Source organism: Plasmodium knowlesi (assembly GCF_000006355.2).
Source record: "Plasmodium knowlesi strain H genome assembly, chromosome: 9".
Classification (NCBI taxonomy): domain Eukaryota; phylum Apicomplexa; class Aconoidasida; order Haemosporida; family Plasmodiidae; genus Plasmodium; species Plasmodium knowlesi.
Window position 1 is genome coordinate 759,170 of NC_011910.2, and position 25,417 is coordinate 784,586.

Genomic DNA, 25,417 nt, shown 5'->3' on the forward strand with positions numbered 1-25,417 from the left:
ATGATATAACCAATCCGTTTGGGGAGTTCTCCAATTCTTTGATGTGCTTTGGGTGTGGGTATAGAAACCCACTGGTTAAAAACGCACTGGAGGAATTTCATCCTCTTTATTACATTTTTCATGCTTTTAAAAGGGTATTCTCATGGATCCCCTTCATTGCCTCTCAACGTTATGATATAATCCATGTGATACATACCCTTTCAAGTGTCCAATGAAGACGCCATACTTTTTTTTTTTTTTTTTTTTTTTTTTTTGGTGTCTCTCCCCATTGTGAAGGTAGGGAAAGGAAATCATGCACACAAAGACAGGTGACGATAATACATGTAATGGAAAAAAAAGAGAGAACGTTTTGTAAAGAAAGCTGTGCACACCTATCCCCTGGTTCGTGCACAGAAAAAAAGTCGGTATCCACACATAAGCAGAGGGGGGAGGTATAAAAGTGGTTTTTTTTGCATATCCCAGCATGGGGCAGTGGCACATGTATACGTATGTATACACAGAGATGGTTACATATGCGACAGGGAGAATAACTCAGGGGAAGGTGTTCAGACGTGCGTATACATACCTTACACGTGCGGAACTAATGACCGGTGTTTTCTTTACCTCGCCCCTTTTTTTTTTTTCTACGAACACTTTTTGTCTATTCTGGGAAATTTTCCTGAGCCTAACAAAGTGAACCACTTCAAGAAACTGGTGGATAGCAAAAAAAAAAAAAAAAAAAAAAAAAAAAAGTATCCTTTGGAACCACCAGGAGAAGGAAGGTGGTTATTGAGACGGATGTAACTCACACGGAAAGCACATCTGAGGAGAGGCCCATTGTGTTTTCCCTAGCACAGTGGGGAGATTTCTTACGACAGGGTTTCCATTTGTGAAAGGCTTCATTCTGGGTTTTCACCACATTGTATCGCTCCTCTGAAGGGTATCGATGAATTCCCCCCCCTTCATGGTGACATTGGCATGAAATGGGAGAGCAGTCGAAATGAATTTAGTGTATTCGCCTAGGAATGGTTTTACAGCGTGTACGATACGGGGGTTTTCCCACCCCTTTACTACGACTTCGTCGTGGTGAAGGAATGGGCGAACCCCTTGTATAGGAAGTGTAACCAAGTGAACCATGGCATAGAACCGGCCCATACGTGGGTAAAGGTAAATTCCTCTCTGCATGAATACAATTATTTGTATGTACACAAAAATGTGTACGTGGGTTCCTTTTTTTTTTTTTTTTTTTTTTTGCGAAATGGTGCATGCGTGAGGGGTGTGGGGTCCCACAAAAAAAAATGCAAGTATTAGGGGAGCGGTTGGTGAACAAGCGGAAAGAAAAATTGGAAAACAAATGGAACAACAGTGAGAAAGAAATTAAAAAAATTAACAGAATGAAAAAAAAATGTGAACAGAAAGCAAACGAAAAGTTAGCAAAATGGCAGACACTTTTTTTTTTTTTTTTTTTTTTTTTTTTTTTTTTTTTTTTTTTCCTTGTCCCACCTTCGGTCTTCTTCCACTTCTCCCGCATTTAGCTTTTTTTCTTTTTTTAAATTTTCCAGCAATGACTGAAACGCCCTTATCAGAGATGTCCTCGTCGTCCTCACCGTCCCCGTCGCCCTTGTTGTTCCGTTTCCTTCCAACTGATTGGCCAAAGGTGTACTGGACCACATCTTCAGTCCCACTGTGATTTTCACACCCACATTTTTTTACTGTACTTTTTGTCAATGCAAACAAAAAAAAAAAAAATAAAATAAAATAAAAAAAAAAAATAATTAAAATAAATGTTTTGTGAGATATGTGATGCATATCGTTTTTTTCTTTTCCTTTTCCTTCCTCTCATGAACACACATTGAAGAAAATTGTGCCACATGATTTTTGTTGGCTTTGTTTTGTTTCTCCCATTTCAATACCATCCACTTGATGCAGTTCACTTACCAACCCAGTGAACCCCCTCACCTCAGTTAACTACCCACTTTGGCCCATCACCACCCAAATTGACATTCCCCCCCTTTTTTTTTTTTTTTTTTTTTTTTTTCACCCTCATTGTGTGTTTTGTCCCCTATACACACACATACACACTCTGCGTGTACTTTGCGAGATTCGCACGTAAACGTAAATTGGCCTTCCTTTGGGAGTGGCCGTAGGAACACACGCTACCACGCCTGTGAGGCACGGATCAGCGACTCTGTTTCCTTAACCGTTTGTCCACCACCCACCCAAACATGCACACACCTCCTTCCTATGATTGTTCACATCTATATGCCTAGAAATAATTACAGAACCCCTCTTGATATGCTCCCAAGTATGTGTCATCCTTGTCTCTTGACTCTCCGTGATTGTTTTCTTTGTTCTGTAACTTCCCTCCGTTAGGCGGGGGGGGTGGGTGCGGCATTTCGGTGGTTCTCTATCCCTAGCGAAGGGGGTGGAAAAAAATAAAATAAAATAAAATAAAAAAAGCAGCAGGGTGAAGCAGAGCAAAACATACGGAACAGGCTGATCAGACGGAGCGAACGTAAATGACCCCCCTCCCGCGATCAGCGCCCCGAAACAATGCAGAAGAAACAACTGACAAACAAACACATGGAAAAGAGCAACGGAAGTAATTGCGAGGCACCCGTGTGCTTTACAGGGCCCGGGATAAATGGACCTAACACGCTCCATGGTCAGAGTGCATGCGAAGGTAACGCTCAGAAGAAGGAAAGTGCCAATGGACATACCAACATGAAAAACATGATCAAGGCTGAGGACCTATACAGAGAAATCTTATGTAAAGACATACATTGTGGAGCCCAGAAAAATGCCTGTAACGGAGTGATATATGTAAATGAAAAACAGTACGAACGAATAATTAAACGGAGACTGCAAAAAATTAAACAAGACATTGAGAGGAATAGAGAGGTACGAGCATTTGTAGCCATACAAAGCAAATCATCTCTACGCATGAATCAAGTACAGGGTAACAATTTTAATACATCTCTGTACACCTACGACATTAATTCGAATGAATCCTTCTTAAAGGCCAAGGGGATGGAGCAGAACGGAGTGCCAACAGGGTTGCTAGTTGGTAGAGGGGCCACTGCGTTGTGTCCAAACGTTAACACCAACAACAACTACCTGACATTGTATGATAGTATGGGGACAGTTGTTGATACGAAGCCTGGCAGTACATACGAGAAAAGAAACGGTGTTTACCTGAAGCAATATGCTCCACAGTATTCCTCCAGGGGGTGGGTGGGCAGTCTCAACCTCCTCGAAAGTCAGAGCCACCATCAACAGAACCATCGTCAACAGAACCACCATCAACAGAACCACCATCAACAGAACCACCATCAACAGAATCTCCATCAACAGAACCATCATCAACAGAACCATCATCAACAGAACCATCATCAACAGAACCATCATCAACAGAACCATCATCAAAAGAACCACCATCAACAGAATCTCCATCAACAGAATCTCCATCAACAGAAGCACCATCAACAGAATCTCCATCAACAGAATCTCCATCAACAGAATCTCCATCAACAGAACCACCATCAACAGAACCACCATCAACAGAATCTCCATCAACAGAATCTCCATCAACAGAACCACCATCAACAGAATCTCCATCAACAGAACCACCATCAACAGAATCTCCATCAACAGAATCTCCATCAACAGAACCACCATCAACAGAACCACCATCAACAGAACCACCATCAACAGAACCACCATCAACAGAACAACATGAGCAACCTGAACAGCATGGGAAATGTTAACAGCGTGGTCCACAGAACCAACCTGAACCCACTGAAACACGCAAACCGCGGGGAGGATCTGCAGAGGAGAGCAGAAAACTACGCCGACATGAACGACGGAAATGTGTCCCACATGGCCAGCTACCCCAACATGGCAAATTTGAGTAGCCTCACTGATTTGGCGAACTTGGCTAACATGAGTGACTTGGTGAACATACCCGGCCTGGTCAATATGCCTGACCTGACCAACCAAACAGACTTCACCAATCTCAACAATTTCACCAATCACAACAACTTCTCCAACATGGCTAGTTTGACCAACATGGCTAGTTTGACCAACATGGCAAATTTGGACGACATGGAAAACGCCGATATATTGCCAAACGGGGCGAACGGTACGAACGGTGCGAATGAGGGCGTTCTAAGGGACATGCATCTAGTGGAAGACCAGGCACACATGGAACAAATGCACATGGGTAGATTGAGTGATGTACACAACGTCAATCACATGAGTCAAGCCAATCACGTAAACCACCTAAACCACGCAAATCAAACGAACCGCGTGAACCACGTGAATTACGCCAACCAGGTGGACCATATGAACTACTCGAATCAAGTGGGCCACCCCAATTATTCGAATCATGCATCCCACCTTGACCACCACAACAATGGGGTTCACCTAGACCACCAGAACCGCGCGGTTCACCTAAATCAGCAAAATCAGGCGGCTCACCTCGACCATCAAAACCATACAGCCCACATGGCCCAACTGAACCAGATGAGCCACGCGAACCAAATGAACCACCTCAACCACATGCGACAGATGAGCCAAATGAGCCACTTGAATCACATGAACCATGTCAACCAAATGAACCAAATGAATGGCATGAATCACCTGAACAGTTCAGGCAATTTGAACAACTTCTGTAATGCCATTACAGGAAATTTCAATTATGGTCCTTACGACGACTAGCATATATTTCAATGCGCCAAAGTAAAGACCACAATGGGTATTTTCCTCCAAAAAGAAAAAAAAAAAAAAAAAAAAAAAGATCAGTGTAAAGGGGTAAAGAACACTGTCATGTGAACAGTTTCAACCATTTTGGCTAATTTTGTATTTTTTTTTTTTTTTTTTTTATTATTTTATTTTACTTTTTTTTTTTTTTTTTTGCCTTCTTTGAAATTTCCACCTGTTCGTGTAGAACCCACTAGTAGGTGCTACTCGCCACGACACTGTCTTGGCCCTCCTTTTGATTCCTTTTTAATTTACTTCGACGACAATGACAAGTGTAAGGGAGGAAGGGAACTGAAAAGCGTCGTTGATGAAATATCCTCCCCCCCCCCCCCCCGAGGTAGAAATGTCGGTAAGCGTGCAAACCAGAGTACCCCCTTGATAACTCCTCCTCCTGTCATCCCACTGGGGGGGGATGGAAGAGGACTGATTGTGTCTGTAGTGTAGAAGCGAATGTCCATTTGGCAATTCTTCTCCTTCTGTGTATGGCCATAATTTCCCCATCTGTGGCATCGTCCATTTCGGTACCCGATGTGCATCCGAAGGGGGTTCCCATGAGGGGATACACATTTAAAGGAGAAAAAAAAAAAAAAAAAAAAAAAAGGAACTTTAAAATATGCCGAAGAAGTTGTAGCGAGGTTGGTGTATGTACACATATGATCAATGGGGTAGCACTCTCTAAGGACAAATGTCAAACTGGGAAAATTGAACCGACAAAACAGGTAACAAAAAAAAAAAAAAAAAAAAAAAAAAAATGGAACATTTCAATTTCTCTTCAGTGTGACTATTACACACGAAGAAAAACAAAAAAATCGGTTAAATCTGCTTTTCGTGGAGAAAACAAATTTTGAATAATAAAAGGGGGATAACGACAAAAAAAAAAAAGGAAAACATAAAAGTAAAAAGGGGAATGTTTTTAAAGAACAACACAAAAGTTGACAACAAATGGAAGAGACGCACAAACCTGGTGTAGAAAAAACAAAAAAAAAATAAAATAAAAAATAAAGGAGAGAGATATTCAAGCCACATTCATGTGGAACGATGCACCATTCAGATGCTTAAACACGTAGATGAATGGAATGCCACTCGACGGGGGGGAGGGATCGCGGAAATTATGTGTAGGCATGATGACGTTTCAACATGTGAAGGAGGGAAGCTCCAAACTTCGCTCCGTAGTCAAAGATTGAAGATTCAAAGGGGAATGTCTTCTTAGAATAAGGGGCTGGTACATGTAGGGAGGTGGTTCTTGACAATTTTAATTTTATTTTATTTTTCCGTATCGGAGGGGTGAAATTACACAGGAAGTTTTCAACTAAAAGTGTATATTCCTCCCCTCAACAGAGTGCCTAAGCGCACAGTTGTTTGATGGAGTCTTCCACTTCGGAATCATCATGAGGGAAATCCTTAATAACCCTGACGTATACCTTGCTCCTATTGTTATACAAAGTTCTGTCTAAAGTATTAACAGCCCGTAACATACCTTCCTTACTGTCATATTCTGCGATGGTAATTTCATCTTCCAATTGTGTGTGAATAACTTTCCCTGCCTTCATTAGGAACTTTTTTACGTAATCCAGTTGGATTTTTCTCTTGGGAAAATTTTTCACTACAACACGATAATTTGACCTATTCCTTGGCAACCGAAGGTTCCGCATGAATCCTTTTAACTTTTCTTTTCCAACAGGAATTATATGTCCCTCCTTATTTTTTTTGTCATTGGTATATTCAACCTTTAGCATGTTCCCCATGAAGTTTTGCCCATTTTTTTTCTGCACTGTTTTTTTTGCACTTTCATAATTCTCGTATTCTATGAAGGCGTAATTCGTCCCGTTGGCGTTTCGGTTATATTTTATGTCTATTCCGGTGATTTTCCCGAACTCTTGGAAGGCCTTTATTATTTCCTCCTTGGTCGTGGACCCTGGGATGTTTCCCACGTAGACTCTATATCCGCTTTTCTCTGCCTTCATCTCGGCGTTTGCAATGCAGTCGTCGTGGTGGCAGAATAGCTAGTTGATTTTCCAGGAAAATCCAAACAGGTGTATCAGTACGTGTGTGTGTGTGTGTATGTATGTATGTATGCATGTATGTATGTATGTATGAGGGGGGTGAAGCAAAAAAAGGGCACATATTCCCCCAAAACTGGATGAGTGCAAAAACGGACTTGCCTCGTTTGTAAATTTGGCAAGAAGGAAGGTGGATGAGTATACCTTGTCTTGTTATTATTTCTCCGTTCCTATCATTACTACTGTTTTTTTTTTTCTTCTTTTTTTTTTTTTTTTTTTTTCTCTCCTCTTGGGAGGTGTGTGACCCCATGGCGAACCTCGTTCCGATCCTTTGGGCCTTAACAACTCGGTAGGGGGACCTGGTGAACTTTCCGTCGCGCTACTCAAACATCCACCCGACTCAAGGCTACCTGTGACAAAGGGAGAAACCACTGCAACCCTTGTGGATGATCAGCTCCCAAGTTGGAAAGTGTTAAAAATTTGTTGACCGGTTGGCTCCCCTCCGAAATAGCTTCTTTCCTTCCCCGCCTTTGCATGACCACAGAAAATGTCCGTGTCGCCACCGTCTTTCCGATGCAATTCGTTACCCAAAAAAAAATCATTCACAGATTTTTTTTCCAACCCATGTAGGAGACACTTTGCGGTGGAATTTTACTTCCATGACAGCGCGGGAATTAACTTCCCTCCCCGTTTTGCGTAAAATTAATGCAACAGTTGTACTAAAAAAAAAATATATATATAAATATATATATATATATATATATATATATATATATATATATATTACGCAAGGCGGTTCACATGATCAATAACGACATAGAGAACATTTCACATATGAATAATTAATCGAATGACATATCCCTCCATAGATAACAACACGCGAAGAAAGATCGACCCAGTCGCGGATGTGATTTTTCCTTACCGGATTTGGTGCTCCGGAAGCGATCATTGAATATTTGCGGCAGACTTCACATCCCTTGGGAAGTAAAAAGAAAACAACAAACAGAAGGCAAGGAGGGACGGAATTAGCAGTGGAAATGAACATTCAGGTGCGAATAGAAAAAGGGGGAAAAGTAAAATGGAACATTTGAAAGAATCCCCTCCCCAACTATCAATTCTGTAAATTTTACAGCATCCCAAATCCGTTGCATTTTTTTTTTTTTTTTTTTTTTTTTTTTTTTTTTTCCCCATCGTACGGAGAGAAATGGTCGTCAAAGGTAATTATAATTTTCATCAGGTAGCCCGTCTGTTGTTTGCTCCTATGGGAGAAGACGCCAACCGCATGACCGCTCACACAGTAGCATTTCCTTCCACTTGAATACGTTTTTAAGTGATCGTCCTGCGTGATGTGGATGCTTTGCCACGAATTGGCAAACCCCGAGAGGAAAAACTGGGGCGAATTTGACACAACAAAGCGGTTTGTTTAGTTTTTATTCGATCTGACATGATATGTTATACATGTAGGTATGTATACATGTATATATTCTATGCAATGTATGTATGTTTGTGTGTTTTCTTATCCTGTCTGATTGGATTGGATTTTATTTGATTTTGTTTGATTTTGTTCCGTTTGGGAATTTTTTTTTTTTTTTTTTTTTTTTCGATTAAACAGACAGGTCAGTGTGCTCACCACGAAAGGGGAAAACAGAAATCGCTGTGTCAGGGAGGGGGGCACGCGCTAGAGGTCTTGTTGCACCTTTCAGGGCATCTTGGCTTCTGCCTACTCGCGGCTGAACAGGTGGTTCTCCAATTGGGAAGACGCCTTGCCACCATGGAAGAACACCTGTTTAGTTATGAAAACATATTTAGGAGCAAGGACCTAAATATTGATGAGGAAATAAGGGCGAAAAATCGGCCACCCGATGAAGGTGAAAAAGGGGAAAAGGGCCAGAAGGCGGGGGAGGGTGATACAAGTCCAGGGGGAGTAGTAAAGCCCAGCGAGGCAAACTGGAAGGGGAATCCAGTAGAAACGGTGGAAGAGGAATCAACGGAAGTGACTAGCATGACTAACGTGGTGAACGCGACTAACGTGGCGAACGCGACTAAAATGGTGAACGTCAGTATGGAGGGGGAAGACGCGATCGTTCATATAAACAGCCAAAGGAAATCCCAATCCAAGAAGAAAATAAAAAATGACATATCATCCCTTTTTGCGGATTCGTCCTCAGAAGTGATGGGCCCAATGGGGAAACCATCCAGGGACAACAGTGAAATTAACTTTTGGTTCTCTGGAAAAGGGACCACAGCTGGAGGGGAAGTGAACGAACGAGCAAATAGCGAAGCGGACCGACAAGTGGGAGAGAAAGACCCAAAGCATGACAACAGTTGGACAACCCCAATTGGTAATAATCCAGATGGGGCCACGAATGTGAAATGTAGAAGAAGCGAGGATGGTGACAACTGTGGAATACAAAACGGTGCAAATGGTGTTGATATCTCCATTGGTGGTTGCAATGAAGAAAAACACATTCGTAATGATGGGGGAGATGTACCGGATTGGACACCTCAAGTGATCAGTAGTGATCTGGTTCGGGATGTGAATCACCTGGATGACTGCAAAAATGGTTCTAATGAGGAGGGAGGGGAAGGTGCTCCCAGGGGAGGTACATCGAAGACGATGGAGGATAAATCAACACATGATAATGTGGAAGGTGGCACAACCATCAAGACTGCTACAACGACCACACCTTCAGCAATCACCCTATGCTTCGGAACGAACGGAACCATTTGCTACACGAAGGGAAGAAAGATAATGTTCGCACCGCTGATTTGCGTATTAAAGAGGGGTATTCGGACGAAGAGTGAGGGTTCGCATGTCGGTCCTGGTCCCACCTGTGCCAACCATAGTGATAGCATTGGCACGTGGAATAACAGGCTACAGGAACAACTGTACGCAGTAGAAAATTTTCCGGGACCATTTAGCAGAAGAACCGACAAGGTTGACAAGAAGGTAATTAATTTCTTGCGTGGTCATATAAAAATAAATGAAGAAAAATATGGGAGCAGTATTTATGAGTACACGCAGAAGAATTCCCTTTACAATTACCTGCTGAATATAATGATGAGGAGTCCTCACGTGTTAGACTTTAACTTAAAAGAGGTGCGTGTTGATAGGAGCGCTGCGAAACGAGATGAGAGTGAGAAGGGGAGAAATGTTGTATCGTACTTTGTGGAATCGTCCCGTGACCAGGGGGATGGTCCACACAGCAGAAATGGCTACCAAGGAGGTAGAAGTGATTATCCCAGTTATCACCACGATTGTAGTGGAATCCTCTGTGCAAGTGAAAACAACCCGAGGAGGGAATCATTGAATCAAGATGAACAGAGAGGAGACAGTACCTCCGATGTTGGTGAAAAGGGTACATTGTACAATAACAGAACTGACATGGACAAATTTGAAATAACTGGGGGAGGCGACAATGGAAGAGAAACAGAGAAGAGAGAATTCCCTTGTTCGGATATCTACCAAGGAGATAATGGCAGTTGGCACAAAAGTGTATATTGTAGAGAGACTTCGTCCTTCAATCCATCAGCAACATGGAGTGATGCAAAGGGATGTAAGAAAAAAATGAAGAAAGTGTTTGTACATAACGAACAATACGAATTCAACGACTTGGTGGATCCGAACTTCATTAATGCATTCTCCAAAATGGGAGCGAAAGAAAAAATTACAAGAGAAGACATATACCTGGAGTATTACCACCTCTGTATATATAACAGTGAAGAAGCAACAAAGCTATGCGTGGAAAAAAATTTATTTAAACACTTCTTTCTTATTTTAAAAAAATACAATAATGAAAAATATAAACTAATGCTTAGTAAGTATATACGCCATTTAAAAAACAGTATGGACCATGATATTGAAATAACTGATGGAATGAAAAATATTTTTCGGATTTATAACCCTAGTGTACACAACGATATTGTTAAAGAATCCTTCGTCTTTTTAATTTCTTTATTAAACAAGGAAAGTATAACCTTTGAAAAGAATATTCTGATAAAATACTGGTATTCTTTTTATGTTTTGATATATCATAATTTCGTCTTTCAGTTCGAAGAGAATGAATTGAATTACGAGGAGTACAAGGATGACATTCACATATTTTTTTCCTTTTTAATAAAACAGTTGTATATGCACGGGCGTGTGACTGAGTCTCAGTTTCTCTACCTACAGTTGTATGGAAATCCTTGCGTTTTTAATGTGGCTACGCAGGGGGAACTCGCTACTTATTTGGATGCACAGAATGTGCAGAACACAGTATGGGGGGGCCCGCACTTTGATGTCCTCACCTTCCAGATGTGTGAAATCATAGAATACCTCAACAGATCCAATGAAGACAACTTTTTTTACGAAGATCTAATAAGGCATAAAATTGAATACGCCTTTACTCTCCTAGAATTGGGGGTTCTAGAGCTAGCTAAAAAGTATATAGAAATTATATATTATTATGTAGATGTGATTCGAAGTCAGAAGAAGAACTACTACTTAGTACACATGTATGAATCTCTACTTGGTCAGGCAAAGTATGTTTTGCCATCTCTTCGTTTGCAGAATGGGAGCATATTTTCCACCAACTGGACTACGTCGAATGAGGATTTTCCGGAGGGGGGGGTGTATAACTATAAAGTTATTTCGTCTTACCAGGATTTACAACACGCAGGGGAAGAGAACCATCCCTGGAACACCATCCATGGTAGTGGTAGTAACGAGCTAGCTGGTTCTGCTATTAGGGCGCCCCCTCCAAACGAACAAATCAGTCAAAGGCAAAAGGGATCTGGCGAGGGAGATTCCTACCACGTACCTTTTCACCAAAAGCCTAGCCAAAATAATGTTACCTTGAACCCGTTCGAAGTGAAGAATCCAAGCGGACTCAACAGTGATCATGCAGGTTCTACGCACCAGGGGGTAACCACGGGAAGAATTTCAACCCCATTCAAAAGCAACCCTGGTTCATCATCACACGTAAGCGTAGCACTGATGACCAATCAGAATGAACACAGTGAGAGGAATGGAAGTTTCTCTCATTTTAGTTTTTCTCCGCCACATAATAATGTTGGCGTTGAGGCAGATCAGTCTAACATTCACCATGATGTCGCCAATAGCAGGACGAGCATCACCCCTATGGCAAATGTTCCCTACCCAACGAACGATAGGAATTCATTTTCGTCTACCTACCACCCAGCACAAATGGTTGTCTCGGGAGAAGGAGCAGAGTACACCCCTGTGGAAAGGGGCATCACCTATCAACAGTACAATGGTGCCTACCAAAATGAAAGCGTTCAAGGGAGTTACTTCTACAGGGGGGGTGATTCCATGGTAGAAGGCGCAATAACGAACAACATACCTGGCGGAGGTAACTCCACTGCGACATCTTTCGAACAGATTAGCAACACTTGTAACGGTGGTTACAATGGGAACTGGGGCGGCGACCACGTTGGGGGGGTGGGTACCGCTGTGTGGCAAGACAATTTCGTTCCATACTACGGTGCGAATTGGAATGTGGCGTACCCAACCTCAGGATCGTTCAACCATACGACACATCACGCGGTGCAACAGGTTCCACACCAGAGTTCTTACCCCTCAAGTAGTAATAACTACCCCGCAGAGGGGGCGGTGCCTTATGGAGGTAACGCGAAACAACCTGAACAGTCAGGTAAAAGTGGACCCCCTCAAGTAACTGAAAAAAATACACAAAGAGAAGAAAAAAAAGTAGCAGATCAACCACATGAAGAAAACAACATGGATTTAATCAACATAGGAAAGTCCTTCATTTCAGGTTTCTTCTCAAACATAAAGGAGAAAATAAAAAAAGTAGAACAAGCAGAGGAGGAGGAAGAGGAGAACCTTTTTTATTATGACTACGAGAAGAAGCGTTGGAGAGAAAGAGGGGTGACGTCTGATGAGGAGGAAGAGCGGGAACGACAAAAAATGCAACGCGAAATGGAAATGAAAAATGTGACCCCTCCACCCCAGACTGAGAACCCTTCGAACATGAACAAGAAGAACCCTCTGAACATAACGGATGTACGGAGTAGATATGTGGACTACTTCAACTGAGTAGTGAAGAAGTGGTAAGAAAGCGGTGGGCACTTATGCACAGTTCGTCCTACCCCCACTTTGTATTTTTTCTTTTTTTTCTCTTTCTCTTTCTCTTTCCATTTCCTTTTCCTTTTCCTTCTATTCTATTCTATTCTATTCTATTCTATTCTATTCCTTTTCTTTTTTTTTTTTTTTTTTTTTTTTTTTTTTTTTTTACGCGGCACCCCCGTTTGACCGAACTGTAAACTGTACTTTTTGCAGAACGGAACAAACCTTCTTCCTACTTTGAATATTCCTCTGTGATGAGGAGGGTTGCTTTTCTCTCCCTTGTTTCTTAACCACTCCATGGTGATGTCCAGCGGGGGTAGCATTTCGCATTTTCATGGAGAATGACGAATGGTGGATCATTTTACCTAGGCGTGTAACACATCACCCCACACACAATGCTCCTGTTAAGGCTGTTTTTGCATGCATCCCTTGGTGAAGTAGCCTCCCAAGATGTGTTCTCCGTCCACCCCTCATACATACATACATAAATACATACATACATAAATACATACATACATATATACATACATACATATATACATATATACATACATATATACATATATATATGGTGATTGAACTTGCGGATATGTGATTTCCTGTACGAAGGCAAAGATCGTAAATTGATACACCTTCCTCTATTACATAAGTGGAGTTGGACATGCGCGATACAACGCCAGGAGAACATATATCCCGGAGAGGGTACTCATTTGAAAGTTCCTACACGGGGAAAAGTGTGCGTGTGTACCAAATGAAAAGATAGCTGTATCGAGTGGTAAACATGCGCCGAAATTTGTAACTGGTATATACGTCCACTCGTTCTTTTCTTTTTTTTTTTTTTTTTTTTTTTTTCCTCCGTTATAATGGTAAAGAAAAAATATGTGCTTTTTTAATTTCCACTTAGCAGTACTCTCATGCGGCAGAGTCTTTTTTTTTTTTTTTTTTATTTGAGTGGCTCATCTGTTCGTCAATTGAGACGGAAGGAAGGGGAAAAAAAATGTTGTGCTTCGGCTCAGCGTGTGGGAAAGGCGCATTCAAGTGTGCTCACCTGCTGAGCGCTACATAATCATGTAAACTGCATGGATCACGTCTAGTAGATAATTTCCCTTATCCGCGAGGGAAACTCGTAAATATACTGTTGCAACAAACGGCAAGTATCATTTTAAACAACATTTAAAAAAAAAAAAAAAAAAAAAAAAAAAGTTTGTCCATCAGAAAAAAGTCACATGATCAACCTCGAATGAATGTCGTTTTTTTTTTTTTTTTTTTTTTTTTTTTTTCCCCCTTGTGGTGATGGAAAAAAAACGAAAAAAGCCAAACCAACACAACAGTACCAGTTACAGATAAAGCAATTGCAGTCCATACGGAACCTCCTAAAGGGGGGAAAAAGCAGAAATACGCGAAAAATAACCCGCGCTATAGGGGTGAACGACCAACTGTACATACCAAGATGAAAAAGTGAAGCGGCCATGATATAAAACACGGCTACATTTAGTGCGTTTACACTGTTGGTAACATGCTTGCTCTGTTTAACCAAATATTTTTACACTGCGTATAGGGTAGAGAATCTGATCGGTCCCAAGTGGTAATCTGAATAATTTATGCGCACTTTTCATAAGCACGCACGCAGGGGCGAGGGCAACAATGCTAATTTGTGAAGCTTCCGTACACCTAGTTGTGCATACGTTCATCACCCCGCTTATAGCTTTTTTCCCTTAATAACACGCATGGGAAAAAAAAAAAAATATTATGTTCAATGCCTCAGTCGCTCTGTTCCGCCACGTATGTGATTCCATACAAATGACGACAGGGTAACCACAGAAAAAAGAAAAGAAAAAAAACAAAAAAACAAAAAAACACCCAATTTACATTTACAAGGGAAAAAAAAAAAAAAAAAAAAAAAAAATACCGATCATAAAAACATTCCAATTAGTAAAAAAGGAGGGACAGAAAGAGAAAGAAAAAGGAGAAGTAGTTTTTTTTTCTTTTTATGTCGCCAAGAAAGAAATAAACTATATATCATCACGTTTTAGGGATGCTTTTTTTTGTGAGGCGATATAAGTATAAAAAGCCCCCTAAAGGCGCTACTTCACTTTTTTTTTCACTTCCTACTCTGTGATTGCGAAAAGGCGCAACGCAGAAAAAGGGAACCCTCCCCCACCCGACCAACGAATCAATAATCCAACAAACCGACCAACGAACGGACCAAGGGACCAAGCAAGAATCTGAAAGAAGGTACCCACGAAATGGCGAAGAAGAAAAAACAAATCCATGTAAACATAATTGACCTACAAAAGTACTATCAGAAAGATGATCTCATAATTGATGCCAAGCTACCTGAACCCAAGAGAGCAGACGAGAGAAGGAAAAACATTTTCGAGCAGAATGAGTTTGTTCAGAATATTGAATGGCGGGTTCTAGATGAAGGTAGCCAAAATAATAAAGGGAATGAGCCTTTTAATAGAAGAGATGATAACAGAAATAAAAATACCACCTTTGATAGGGGCCATGGGAAGAAAGGGGAGTTATCCCCCCACATGGGCCACAGGGGCAAGGGGAGGCAGAACGGAACAGGTGGTGACGAAGAAGATGACATGGAATTTTTCAACGTAAGATCCAAACGGGATGAAGACAACCTCGACTTTGCAAATCTTCGTAACAAGCGGGAGGAGGATGTCGATTTCGGAAAATTCAGAAACAAGCGAGACCAGGACTTGGACTTTGTGACCTTCCGTAACAAGCGGGAGGAAGATGTGGATTTTACCAATCTGCGCAATAGGAGAGAGGACGACATGGATCCTAATAACCTTAGAAACAAGCGAGACGAGGACGACCTCGACTTTGCAAACGTAAGAACCAAGCGGGACGAAGACGACCTAGACTTTGCAAATCTTCGTAACAAGCGGGAGGAGAACTCGGTCTTTTCCAATGTAAGAACCAAGCGGGACGAAGACGACCTCGACTTTGCAAATCTTCGTAACAAAAGGGAGGAGGACGCGGTATTTTCCAACGTAAGAGCCCAGCGGGACGAAGACGACCTCGACTTTGCAAATCTTCGTAACAAGCGGGAGGAGAACTCGGTCTTTTCCAATGTAAGAACCAAGCGGGACGAAGACGACCTCGATTTTGCAAATCTTCGTAACAAGCGGGAGGAAGACGCGGTATTTTCCAACGTAAGATCCAAACGGGATGAAGACAACCTGGACTTTGCAAATCTTCGTAACAAGCGGGAGGAGGATGTCGATTTCGGAAAATTCAGAAACAAGCGAGACGAAGGCGTCGATTTTGGAAAGTTCAGAAACAAGCGAGACGAGGACGACCTCGACTTTTCCAACGTAAGATCCAAGCGAGACGAAGACGACGTCGACTTTTCCAATCTTCGAAACAAAAGGAATGGAGATGTGAGCTTTGGCAATTTTAGGGGCAGGCGTGACGACGGTGTCGACTTCGGCAACGTTAGAAGCAAACGGGACGAGGCGGCAAGGGAAAAGGCATCGTCCACCGAGAAACCTTACCACCTTATACGGCTAGAGGAGCTCAGGAAACGGAAAAGGCTTCAGGAGAAGGTGAATGATAGCGAAATTCCCACCCGCGAGAACGGGGATGTTCTTTGTGAGCACCAGGAGGAGAAGCCCGAGGAGAGTGCCAAGAATGAGGTTGAAGAGAGTGCCAAGAATGAGGCTGAAGAGAAGGCCAAGAATGAGGCTGAAGAGAAGGCCAAGAATGAGGCTGAAGAGAAGGCCAAGAAGGAGGCTGAAGAGAAGGCCAAGAAGGAGGCTGAAGAGAAGGCCAACAAAGAGGCTGAAGAAAAGGCCAAAAAAGAAGCTGAAGAAAAGGCCAAAAAAGAAGCTGAAGAAAAGGCCAACAAAGAGGCTGAAGAAAAGGCCAAAAAAGAAGCTGAAGAAAAGGCCAAAAAAGAAGCTGAAGAAAAGGCCAAAAAAGAAGCTGAAGAAAAGGCCAAAAAAGAAGCTGAAGAGAAAGCCAAAAAAGAGGCTGAAGAAAAGGCCAAGAAGGAGGCTGAAGAAAAGGCCAACAAAGAGGCTGAAGAAAAGGTCAACAAAGAGGCTGAAGAAAAGATTACCAAGGAGAGAGAAGCCAAAGATGTGCAGGAGAAAGAAGCCGAAGAGACTTCTCCAAACGCCGAGAAGCAACCCACCCCTGTTGACATCTCGAAACCGGCTGACCAAGCGGGTGAGGGCACGCCAAAGAAAAAGTTCGTTCCGAAGAGGGTCATGATGTACCAACAGGAGCAGAAGGAGAGGGAGGAGCGGAACCAGAAGATTCTAGAGGAGCAGAAAAAACAGAGGGAGATGAAGTTGCAGCTTCTGAAGAGCAGAAGCCAAGGGTCGTCAACGTTTATACCCACGGCAAAACTATTGCACATGGAGGCCCAAAAGGGGGTAGGACAAAATGAGATAAAGAAGGAGGTACTCGGAGGAGCGGGCACCCCGAGCAAAGCAGAATCGCTTAACAGAGTGGAATCCCTTAGCAGAGCGGAATCGCTTAATAGAGCTGAATCGATGAGCAAAGTAGACCCTGTGGGAGGTAGCACCCCCAAAATGAGACCCACCAGTGAACAAAGGAAAAGCGCTACGATGCTTAAACGACCCGGTCCCATGGAACAAAAGAATGTAAAAAGTATAATCGAAGAAATTGCTGAAAAAACAGAAAACGCCAAAATTGTGGAGAAGTTGGACATTGAGGAACTCACCAAGAAGAGGCGGGAAGAACTATACAGAAAGCAACTGGACAAAATCACCAAGCGAAATGAAGAAAATGAAAAATATAATCGTATATACAAGCATGACGTGGATACTATCAAGGAGTTTTACTTGCAAGTGAAGAACATAATTCAGCATGATCACTTCATCACTGAAGAAGAATGCGTCCATTTATTTTCCCCGCTTCAGACGGAAGAATGTATGTTCTGCTTCTGCTTGTCCTTGTGCATGTTGTCATTAGGGTGTTCCGTGGTTGAATACAGTGTTATGTAATGATGCAGCGCGCTGAATACGCTTTCCCATTTTGCCTTTCCATTTTACCTACCCACCCCTGCAGGCAACTACCTGGAGAGTCACGTGCCTTTCTTCGTGACGATAACTGTTTTTATTTTAAGCCTTACCCAGAAGTGTGCAGATGAAGTGTACCTGAAGAAGGCGGCCAATTTGAGGCTTCTGTTTCTTCACCTGAAGGAGGTACTTCGCGTGGGGAGCTCAACACACAGGCCCCCTCCATGTGGGACCCCCCCCCCTCCGTTTGTTACTCCTTTTCCACCCGACCAAACTGATCCAAACTGATCCAAACTGATCCAAACTGATCCAAACCTCCATCTTTCCCCTCCCCCCTCGCAGAGAAGCAAAATTGAGAACCACGACGAGTATATCCTAAACGATGTCGTAAAGATTTGTGATGGTAAGGATGACCCATGGGCGCGGTCTCGACACGCAGCCTTGTCACGTAGATATGCGAGCACTCAATTTATACTGCGTTATGGAAAATATATATTTTGGAACATACACACCGCTGTTCCTTTGCGCGACTGTATCGTCAAATGTGGATGCATATATATATATATATATATACAAACTTTTGTGGATTAATGTGCACCCCTCTTCCTCCCACCACTAACAGAACTGAAGTACCCGCACCTGTCAGAGGAGACATCCCTCATCGAAGCTACCTTTGACGCGCTTCTCTTCACGGGCGTTATTTCCAAGGGGTCATTTGTGAAGGTAGAGCCAAGCACGGCCAGATATTCCATGTGCCTGCATCGGTTGCGATGTACATACATGCATGCATATATATATATATATATATTTTTTTTTTTTTTTTTTTTTTTTTTTTTTCCCCTCTAGTGGTTTGATGAGGACAACTCCGACTCGGAGCTGAAGAGCAAAGCCATGCTGCAGGTGAGTCATCGCGGGCGTACCAGGGGGTGAACACAGACGACTGCCTACAAAGGGTGGGCGTCTAGCAACGCAGGGGAGAGAGGGTGTCGTCTCCTGATATGCGTCTCATTTCACCAAGGAGGAAAAAGTGTGAAGTGGCTCGATGGGACGACGAACAAAGAACGCAGAGCGAAAGAAAGACGAATCGCTTGGCACATAAAAAGCTTTTTCATCAAAAAAAAAAAAAAAACGCATGTTTTAATGATGAAGAAGGAAAGGCATGTGCTCACAGCTAAAGACCGTTTCCACTGTACACGTCGGGTGGCCTAGCATGTGTACAAATATTTGTTTTGTGTGTACACACGCCATGCGACTGAAATCCTTTTTGCCTTGTTGGCGTCCATTTCATTAATGCAAACGATTCACTTATCCTTTTCTCCCTCTCTGCTCAGTTGATCTATTGGCATAAATGGCTCACCGACGAAGAGCCTGAAAATGTTGAAGACGAAGAAGAAGAAGATGAACTGGAGATGGAAGAAGCTGAGGATGGAGAAGCTAAGAGTGAAGACGACATGAAGGAAAACCTACCAAAGAGTTATTTGTTTAAAAAAATAAAAAAGAAAATATTTTGAAATTAAAAAATAATATATATATTTTTTGCGTTTTTCGTACACACACACACATCAGCTTCTTTCACCTTGCACTTGCATTTTGCATTTTCGTCTGCATTTGTAATGTCGCCTTTTTGTATGCCTCTCCGCATTCATCTGGCGGATGTGCCAAGGATATATCGGCAGGATATATTCTCTACCTTTCACCACATCGTTTCACTTCATTTTATTTCGCCACTTCTACTATGCCTTATTGGCACCTTTCTCACGCCTTTGCGCGTTTTTGCTTCTTCTGTCCCTCTCCAATTTTTTCTCATTTTAAAATATGTCATTTAAAAAAACTCGAATTAATTTTTTTTTTTTTTTTTTTAACGAGAATGTGTTTCCTAACTTTCGTAGTTGGATCGATTGACACGAGGGACTTAGCGAAATGGAGGCATGAATTGCTGCCTCCCTACGGATGAATGACGGGAGGTTCTTTTGAGAACATCACTCTTCATACGGGGTATAACCTTTTACACTAATTGTGCATTCAGTCGGGGGGGGGGGGGGGGGAAAGATTGCGGTGCGCCTTATTTTAAGAGGTACTAACTAATATGTCCATCACTGGAATCGGCGTTATTTCTCCTCCACCCCCCCTTTTTTTGCAAATATAATTTCGTGGTAATGAGTATATATTATAAGCCTAGCTTTTCACTGCCTGCAAAGAACTTCAAGAAACGCACGAATTTTATTGAGAAAGGAGCGAAAATGGTAAAAGAGGGGATGCGCTCATATGATAATGCCACATGTGCATACTCTCTTTTTTCTTTCTCCATTGTGGGACGACAAAAAAGTATAGCAAGCCAAGCGACATCCGGTTGTTCAATCACACGCATATGCCTCTCCGAAGGGGGTGATAAAAATGAGAGAGGGAGGGAACGCATGCCACGTCAGATTTTTTTTTTTTTTTTTTTTTTTTTTGTAGGGTGGCATAAAAAGGAGTGGTGGAGGCTCGTCAATTTCAGCGGTAAGTGAAATCAATTCAAAGGGGGGGGGAGGGATTTTATTTTTCTCCCCCCCTTACTTACAATATAGGTGCACTTTTTTTTCTTTTTTTTTTTTTTTTGCGGCCAGGATTGTTAAAACAGCGGCTCTTCAGGATTTGCAAAATGAGATATTAAAAAAATGTTACTCTCGGGCTACTGGTGCGAATGCCACTGCGACTGCGCATGTTATGCACATCTGCATTTTTGCGAAACAATTTTTTAACTTTAATTTTTCCATCGAACCCAACATTCGTTTTTTTTTTTTTTTATCGCATTTATTTTGCCGTTTTTACGTTAATTTTTGTACCCTCCCATTTTTTATTTTCCTCTTTTTTTTTTTACTTTACCTTTTTATTTCCCCTTTTTTCACTTTTCCTTTTTTTTTTACTTCCCCTTTGAACATATCGCGCATCGGCTGCATTTTTTTTCTAACACCATCGACGCGACCACACGTACTCATTGCCTCAACGCAAATTTTGCATTCGCCTTCAAAAAGGAGTCCCACGTACAAGCCTATCTACATTCACTCAAGTATCAAAATGACGACATACACGTTGGTTCTACTAAGGCATGGTATGTTTTAGAAGGAGAAAAAAAAAAAAAAAAAGAAGAAACACCGTAGGATGAGGTGTGGTAGCTTAACGTTGCTCAACGTGGGGCTGCTATTTTTTTTTTTTTTTTTTTTTTTTTTTTGTTTTCCTTTGGACCCCGTGTCGTCGCGGGGTATCACTCCCATGTATATAATTTCCAATGGGGGTCCCGACTTACATGCCTGCACAGCAACTGTTTACCCCGTGCGCACACACTGACTTACTCCCCCTATCGCCTCGTTAGGTGAAAGCACTTGGAACAAGGAGAACAAATTCACGGGATGGACGGATGTACCCCTCAGTGAACAAGGAGAAAAGGAAGCCATGTAAAATATAAAATATGAGAAAAGGAAGTAACCCCTTTCCAGGGAAATGTGGGAAGGGCCGCCATGAGAGCATACACGTCACATCAGTTGTGAAGATGCTTCCATTTCGGTAGCTTCACTGAGGTATACCACATATCACCACCCTTGTGTATTCTCTTACCAACGCCCGCCCCCCCCCTCCCCCCTCTACAGATCCGCCGGAAACTACCTAAAGGAGAAGAATTTCCGCTTCGACGTCGTGTACACGTCGGTGTTGAAGAGAGCCATCACCACAACCTGGAATGTGCTGAAGACAGGAGAACTGCTACACGTACCTGTTATTAAAACATGGAGACTAAATGAAAGGCATTATGGATCTCTACAAGGATTGAACAAATCTGAAACGGCAAAAAAATACGGAGAGGAACAAGTGAAAATTTGGAGAAGATCCTATGATATCCCTCCTCCCAAGTTGGATAAAGAAGATAGTAGATGGCCAGGACATAATGTCGTTTACAAGAATATCCCAAAGGATGTGCTACCCTTTACGGAGTGTTTGAAAGACACCGTCGAAAGAGTTTTACCCCTCTGGTTCGATCACATAGCACCTGATATATTGGCAAATAAAAAGGTTCTTGTATCAGCACATGGAAATAGCTTGAGAGCGTTAGTCAAACATTTAGATAAATTAACCGAAGCAGATGTTTTGGAGCTCAACATTCCAACGGGTGTTCCCCTAGTGTATGAGTTGGATGAAAATCTCAAGCCAATTAAACACTACTACCTGATGGACAGTGAGGAACTCAAGAAAAAAATGGACGAAGTAGCAAATCAGGGAAAGGCCAAATGAAGGGCGGAAGAACCAAAACCGATGGAGGCAACACAGAACGGAATAAAGCAACTGAAAGGTACATCACAAGGAGTAGTTCGCTCGACGTAATATCTGCGGATCGGTATTTACAGAGAGCTCTCCCAGCCTGCGATTTGATAACGTGTTAATAGTCGTTAGGTTAGCGCACGGCCTCTGTCATCCCCGAACCGAAGCATACAGCATGACGATCATAAGGGTAATATATAGGCAATCAGAACGATGGGCAAATAATCAATGCGCAATCATTTTGCGGTGGCGCCTTGGCCAAATTATAGCTACTTCCATTACCAATCTATCCGAACAGAGAGAAGGGACGAGTGATGCGGGGAAAATGTTCAGCTACCACGTATGGAAGCTAGTTTCCCTCGTGCACGTACGATGAGGATGCCGTCGTAACATCGCACGAACACCCCACATACACACTGACACCTTTTTCTGCACATGGGTATCACTAGTGTACACGAGAAAATCGTTTTTGCTTATAAACATGTACGCTACTCAAAATTGTCTGAAACTAATTAAAAATTAACTGGAAAAATGAAATTGTAAAAGGATAGCTAATCCCCTTTAAGCCTTGCGAAATGGACTATCCGGCATGTGCGTCAACGAAAGTGCCATTTTAAAAGTGGTCTCCTCTGAACCAAATAGGCGCTTATGTGCACTTTACTATAGCACGCAATTCGGGTCGTGTAGCAGACCTTGAAGCTGCTTCGCCATTTTAAAATATCTTTCTTCCCATCGCGCGAGTTAAGCGGCATTTGCTACGCGCAAAAAAAATAAAATAAAATAAAATAAAAAAAGAAGAGGAAAAAAAAAAAAAGGGGGGAATAAAAAAGTACAGAGTTGAAGGAGGCATCTCCACTTGGCCTCACCTTATAGTTGTGCAATTTTGCTTTTATCTTTAACACTTTTTCTACGTTTGGCCAATCGCGGAGGAAAAGCATTCACCGCGGTCGCCTCCCCCCACGAGTAATGGTAACACTTGCCATATTTCTCTGACATGTAACATCACAAACTTTAATATAAATCACACGGCCTCTCTCTTTCACATCAAGTTAAAGAAAACGTCTCATTATTTACAATTTTTTTGTGTCCATTACACCTGCTTTTTTCTTTTTCTTTTTCTTTTTTTTTTTTTTTACCCAATTTTGGCCTCTCCAATGCGCCTTACTTTTAAAGGCATCATGTACCTTTTGTCTTTCATGTGTGCAAAAAAGAGTACAAGCGAAACAGCCAAAGGGGATATAGTATCAAAATATGCCTATTTTTTTTACCTGACATTTAAGGTAAAAAAAAATAAAAAATAAAAATTCCCATATATTTGGCATAAAATGATACATTTCGCATGAACAACTCAGGTAAAAAGCTAAAAAAAAAAAAAAAAAAAAAAAAAAAAAATATATATATATATATATATTTATATTTATATATTACATATATATAGCATGTACTACTACGTACATATAATTATATTGTACGCTCGTGTGCATATTGTACTTATAACAATATTATTATAAAAAAAATTAATTTGACAAACATGCACAAGAGGAAAGAAAAAAAAAATATATATATATATTTGAAAACACGGAACTGTGAATTTTTGTTGAAGTTTTGACGATATTGAGTACTTTTCATTTTCCCCGTTTTTTTCACTTTTCTTTCGTGTTGTTCTCTTGAGTAATTGGATGAATTTTTTTTTTTTTTCCCCCTCTTCTTTACAACGATTAACTTAATGTGCATACGTTTTTGCGCGCTCACTCGCGTAAGTAATATGCTCTCCCCCCATTAGTTGCCTGGCGGCCGCTGGAACATGTAGAAGGAGTAACAACTAGCAAGAGGGAGAGACCAACAGGCCAACCAACCGGCAGACCAACTCTCAGCTCGACCCAGAGAAATTCACCTCAAAGAGGATCAACCAGTACTCCCCGATACGAAGCATAATGATATGTTACAAAGTACAGATTTTATTTTGATACATGAGTCAGCAAGCCCTGTACGAATATAGCTGCCCTCACCCCACCCCCTCTCAACCCCCTGACTGAAAACCTAGTACTTTCAGTTCCCCCTTAAAACGTAAACAAAGAAGAGAAGAACATGTCTGCATTTAAAAAGGCCATCACGTACTACTTCGCCATAGTATCGCTATTCTCTGCAGTTTTTTTGGCACTCATTGGTCTTCTGCTATTGTATGACTCCGACTCTTTGGAGTTGCACGGGAATAAGGCTGAGAAGGTGAAGCCGTCATTCATTTGCGCAGGGGTAAGTTGCGGAGAGGTGCACCGATGTAGCGATATAGCAGTCAGGAAATTTGGCTGAATTGCGGTGAACTGTCCGTGAATTATTTCCAAAGGGTAGTAGACCGAACTGCACAGTTTGATCTCGAAGGGGGTGATCATTTACGGTTGCACTAACTATCGAGTAACAATCTGAACCACACCATTATTCCTTCCCCCTTTTTTGCAGATTTATTTTGGTATACTAATTGTGAGCAGCATTGCACTTTTTAGAGGAAGTCGAAAATCGAAGAAGTATCAAAGTACCAGCTCATAGCGCAGGAAGAAAGAAGAGACTCAGCATCTGTCCCTCTCTCTACGTTCAGTCAAGAGGGTCCATACTTATAACTGTTGTATGTTAATCACCTCCAATCAATCACACACGGTGTGATCTCCTGGGAGCATTTTCAACGTGTATCAATTCACACAACCTGTTAACCTTTTTTGTTCAACCTGTTTTGACCCCCCACATCTCCCGGACATTTGTTTTCCTATTCGTTCAATCCTTCCTCGTGCACCTGTTCTATTTGCTCTTTTGTTGTGGAAGCACGCCCAGGAGTAATGTGCAAAGAGGAAGTTTCCACCCCGAAAAAAATAAAAAAAATGGGCCCTTCAGTATGAATCCCCATTTGCCTTTGTTTTTGTCCGAATAGTTTGATTGAGCAAGAGGATAAGGAAAAAAAAAAAAAAGAAGAAAAAAGAGAAACAGAAGAGAAAAAAGGAAATAACAACCTACACATATGTTTACCCATTTAATTTTTTTTACTCTTTAATTTTTTTTTTTTTTTTTTTTTTTTTCGAAAAGGATAAGATTTCATTCCCCCCCATACGAAATGAAATTTATATACATATGTATACATACAAAATATATGCCTTTTTTTTTTTTTTTTTTTTTCTACACGTGCCTATTTAGAGGGCTTTAAAATGTTTCATTTGCTTAAGGTTAATTTTGGTCCTTCAAATTACTTTGTTTTTTTAAACCGCTAACGTTATGTATGTTTAAGTTGCATAAACAGTTAAATT

General features: G+C 41.6%; 6 protein-coding genes across 6 annotated transcripts; 5 read left to right on the top strand and 1 right to left on the bottom strand.

Annotated features, from left to right (window-relative positions):
* Positions 1-2,532: 2,532 nt before the first annotated feature.
* Positions 2,533-4,698, top strand: PKNH_0917400 (conserved Plasmodium protein, unknown function; the record flags this gene model as incomplete). Its single annotated transcript, XM_002259162.2, has 1 exon — positions 2,533-4,698. The coding sequence occupies one exon, from the start codon at positions 2,533-2,535 to the stop codon at positions 4,696-4,698; it is 2,166 nt and encodes a 721-aa protein (XP_002259198.1).
* Positions 4,699-6,083: 1,385 nt separating this feature from the next.
* PKNH_0917500 (alternative splicing factor ASF-1, putative) lies at positions 6,084-6,704 on the bottom strand (the record flags this gene model as incomplete). Its single annotated transcript, XM_002259163.1, has 1 exon — positions 6,084-6,704. The coding sequence occupies one exon, from the start codon at positions 6,702-6,704 to the stop codon at positions 6,084-6,086; it is 621 nt and encodes a 206-aa protein (XP_002259199.1).
* A 1,807-nt stretch (positions 6,705-8,511) lies between these two features.
* Positions 8,512-12,798, top strand: PKNH_0917600 (protein transport protein SEC16, putative; the record flags this gene model as incomplete). Its single annotated transcript, XM_002259164.1, has 1 exon — positions 8,512-12,798. One exon carries the CDS (start codon positions 8,512-8,514, stop codon positions 12,796-12,798), a length of 4,287 nt encoding a protein of 1,428 aa, XP_002259200.1.
* A 2,276-nt stretch (positions 12,799-15,074) lies between these two features.
* On the top strand, positions 15,075-19,348 carry PKNH_0917700 (conserved protein, unknown function; the record flags this gene model as incomplete). Its single annotated transcript, XM_002259165.1, has 6 exons — positions 15,075-17,748; positions 17,887-18,023; positions 18,180-18,240; positions 18,460-18,560; positions 18,684-18,737; positions 19,169-19,348. The coding sequence occupies 6 exons, from the start codon at positions 15,075-15,077 to the stop codon at positions 19,346-19,348; spliced, it is 3,207 nt and encodes a 1,068-aa protein (XP_002259201.1).
* A 1,546-nt stretch (positions 19,349-20,894) lies between these two features.
* PKNH_0917800 (phosphoglycerate mutase, putative) lies at positions 20,895-22,100 on the top strand (the record flags this gene model as incomplete). The annotated part of the gene is made up of 3 exons (XM_002259166.1): positions 20,895-20,928; positions 21,190-21,271; positions 21,464-22,100. 3 exons carry the CDS (start codon positions 20,895-20,897, stop codon positions 22,098-22,100), a joined length of 753 nt encoding a protein of 250 aa, XP_002259202.1.
* A 2,115-nt stretch (positions 22,101-24,215) lies between these two features.
* On the top strand, positions 24,216-24,671 carry PKNH_0917900 (conserved Plasmodium protein, unknown function; the record flags this gene model as incomplete). Its single annotated transcript, XM_002259167.1, has 2 exons — positions 24,216-24,380; positions 24,585-24,671. The coding sequence occupies 2 exons, from the start codon at positions 24,216-24,218 to the stop codon at positions 24,669-24,671; spliced, it is 252 nt and encodes an 83-aa protein (XP_002259203.1).
* Between the last annotated feature and the right edge of the window lie 746 nt (positions 24,672-25,417).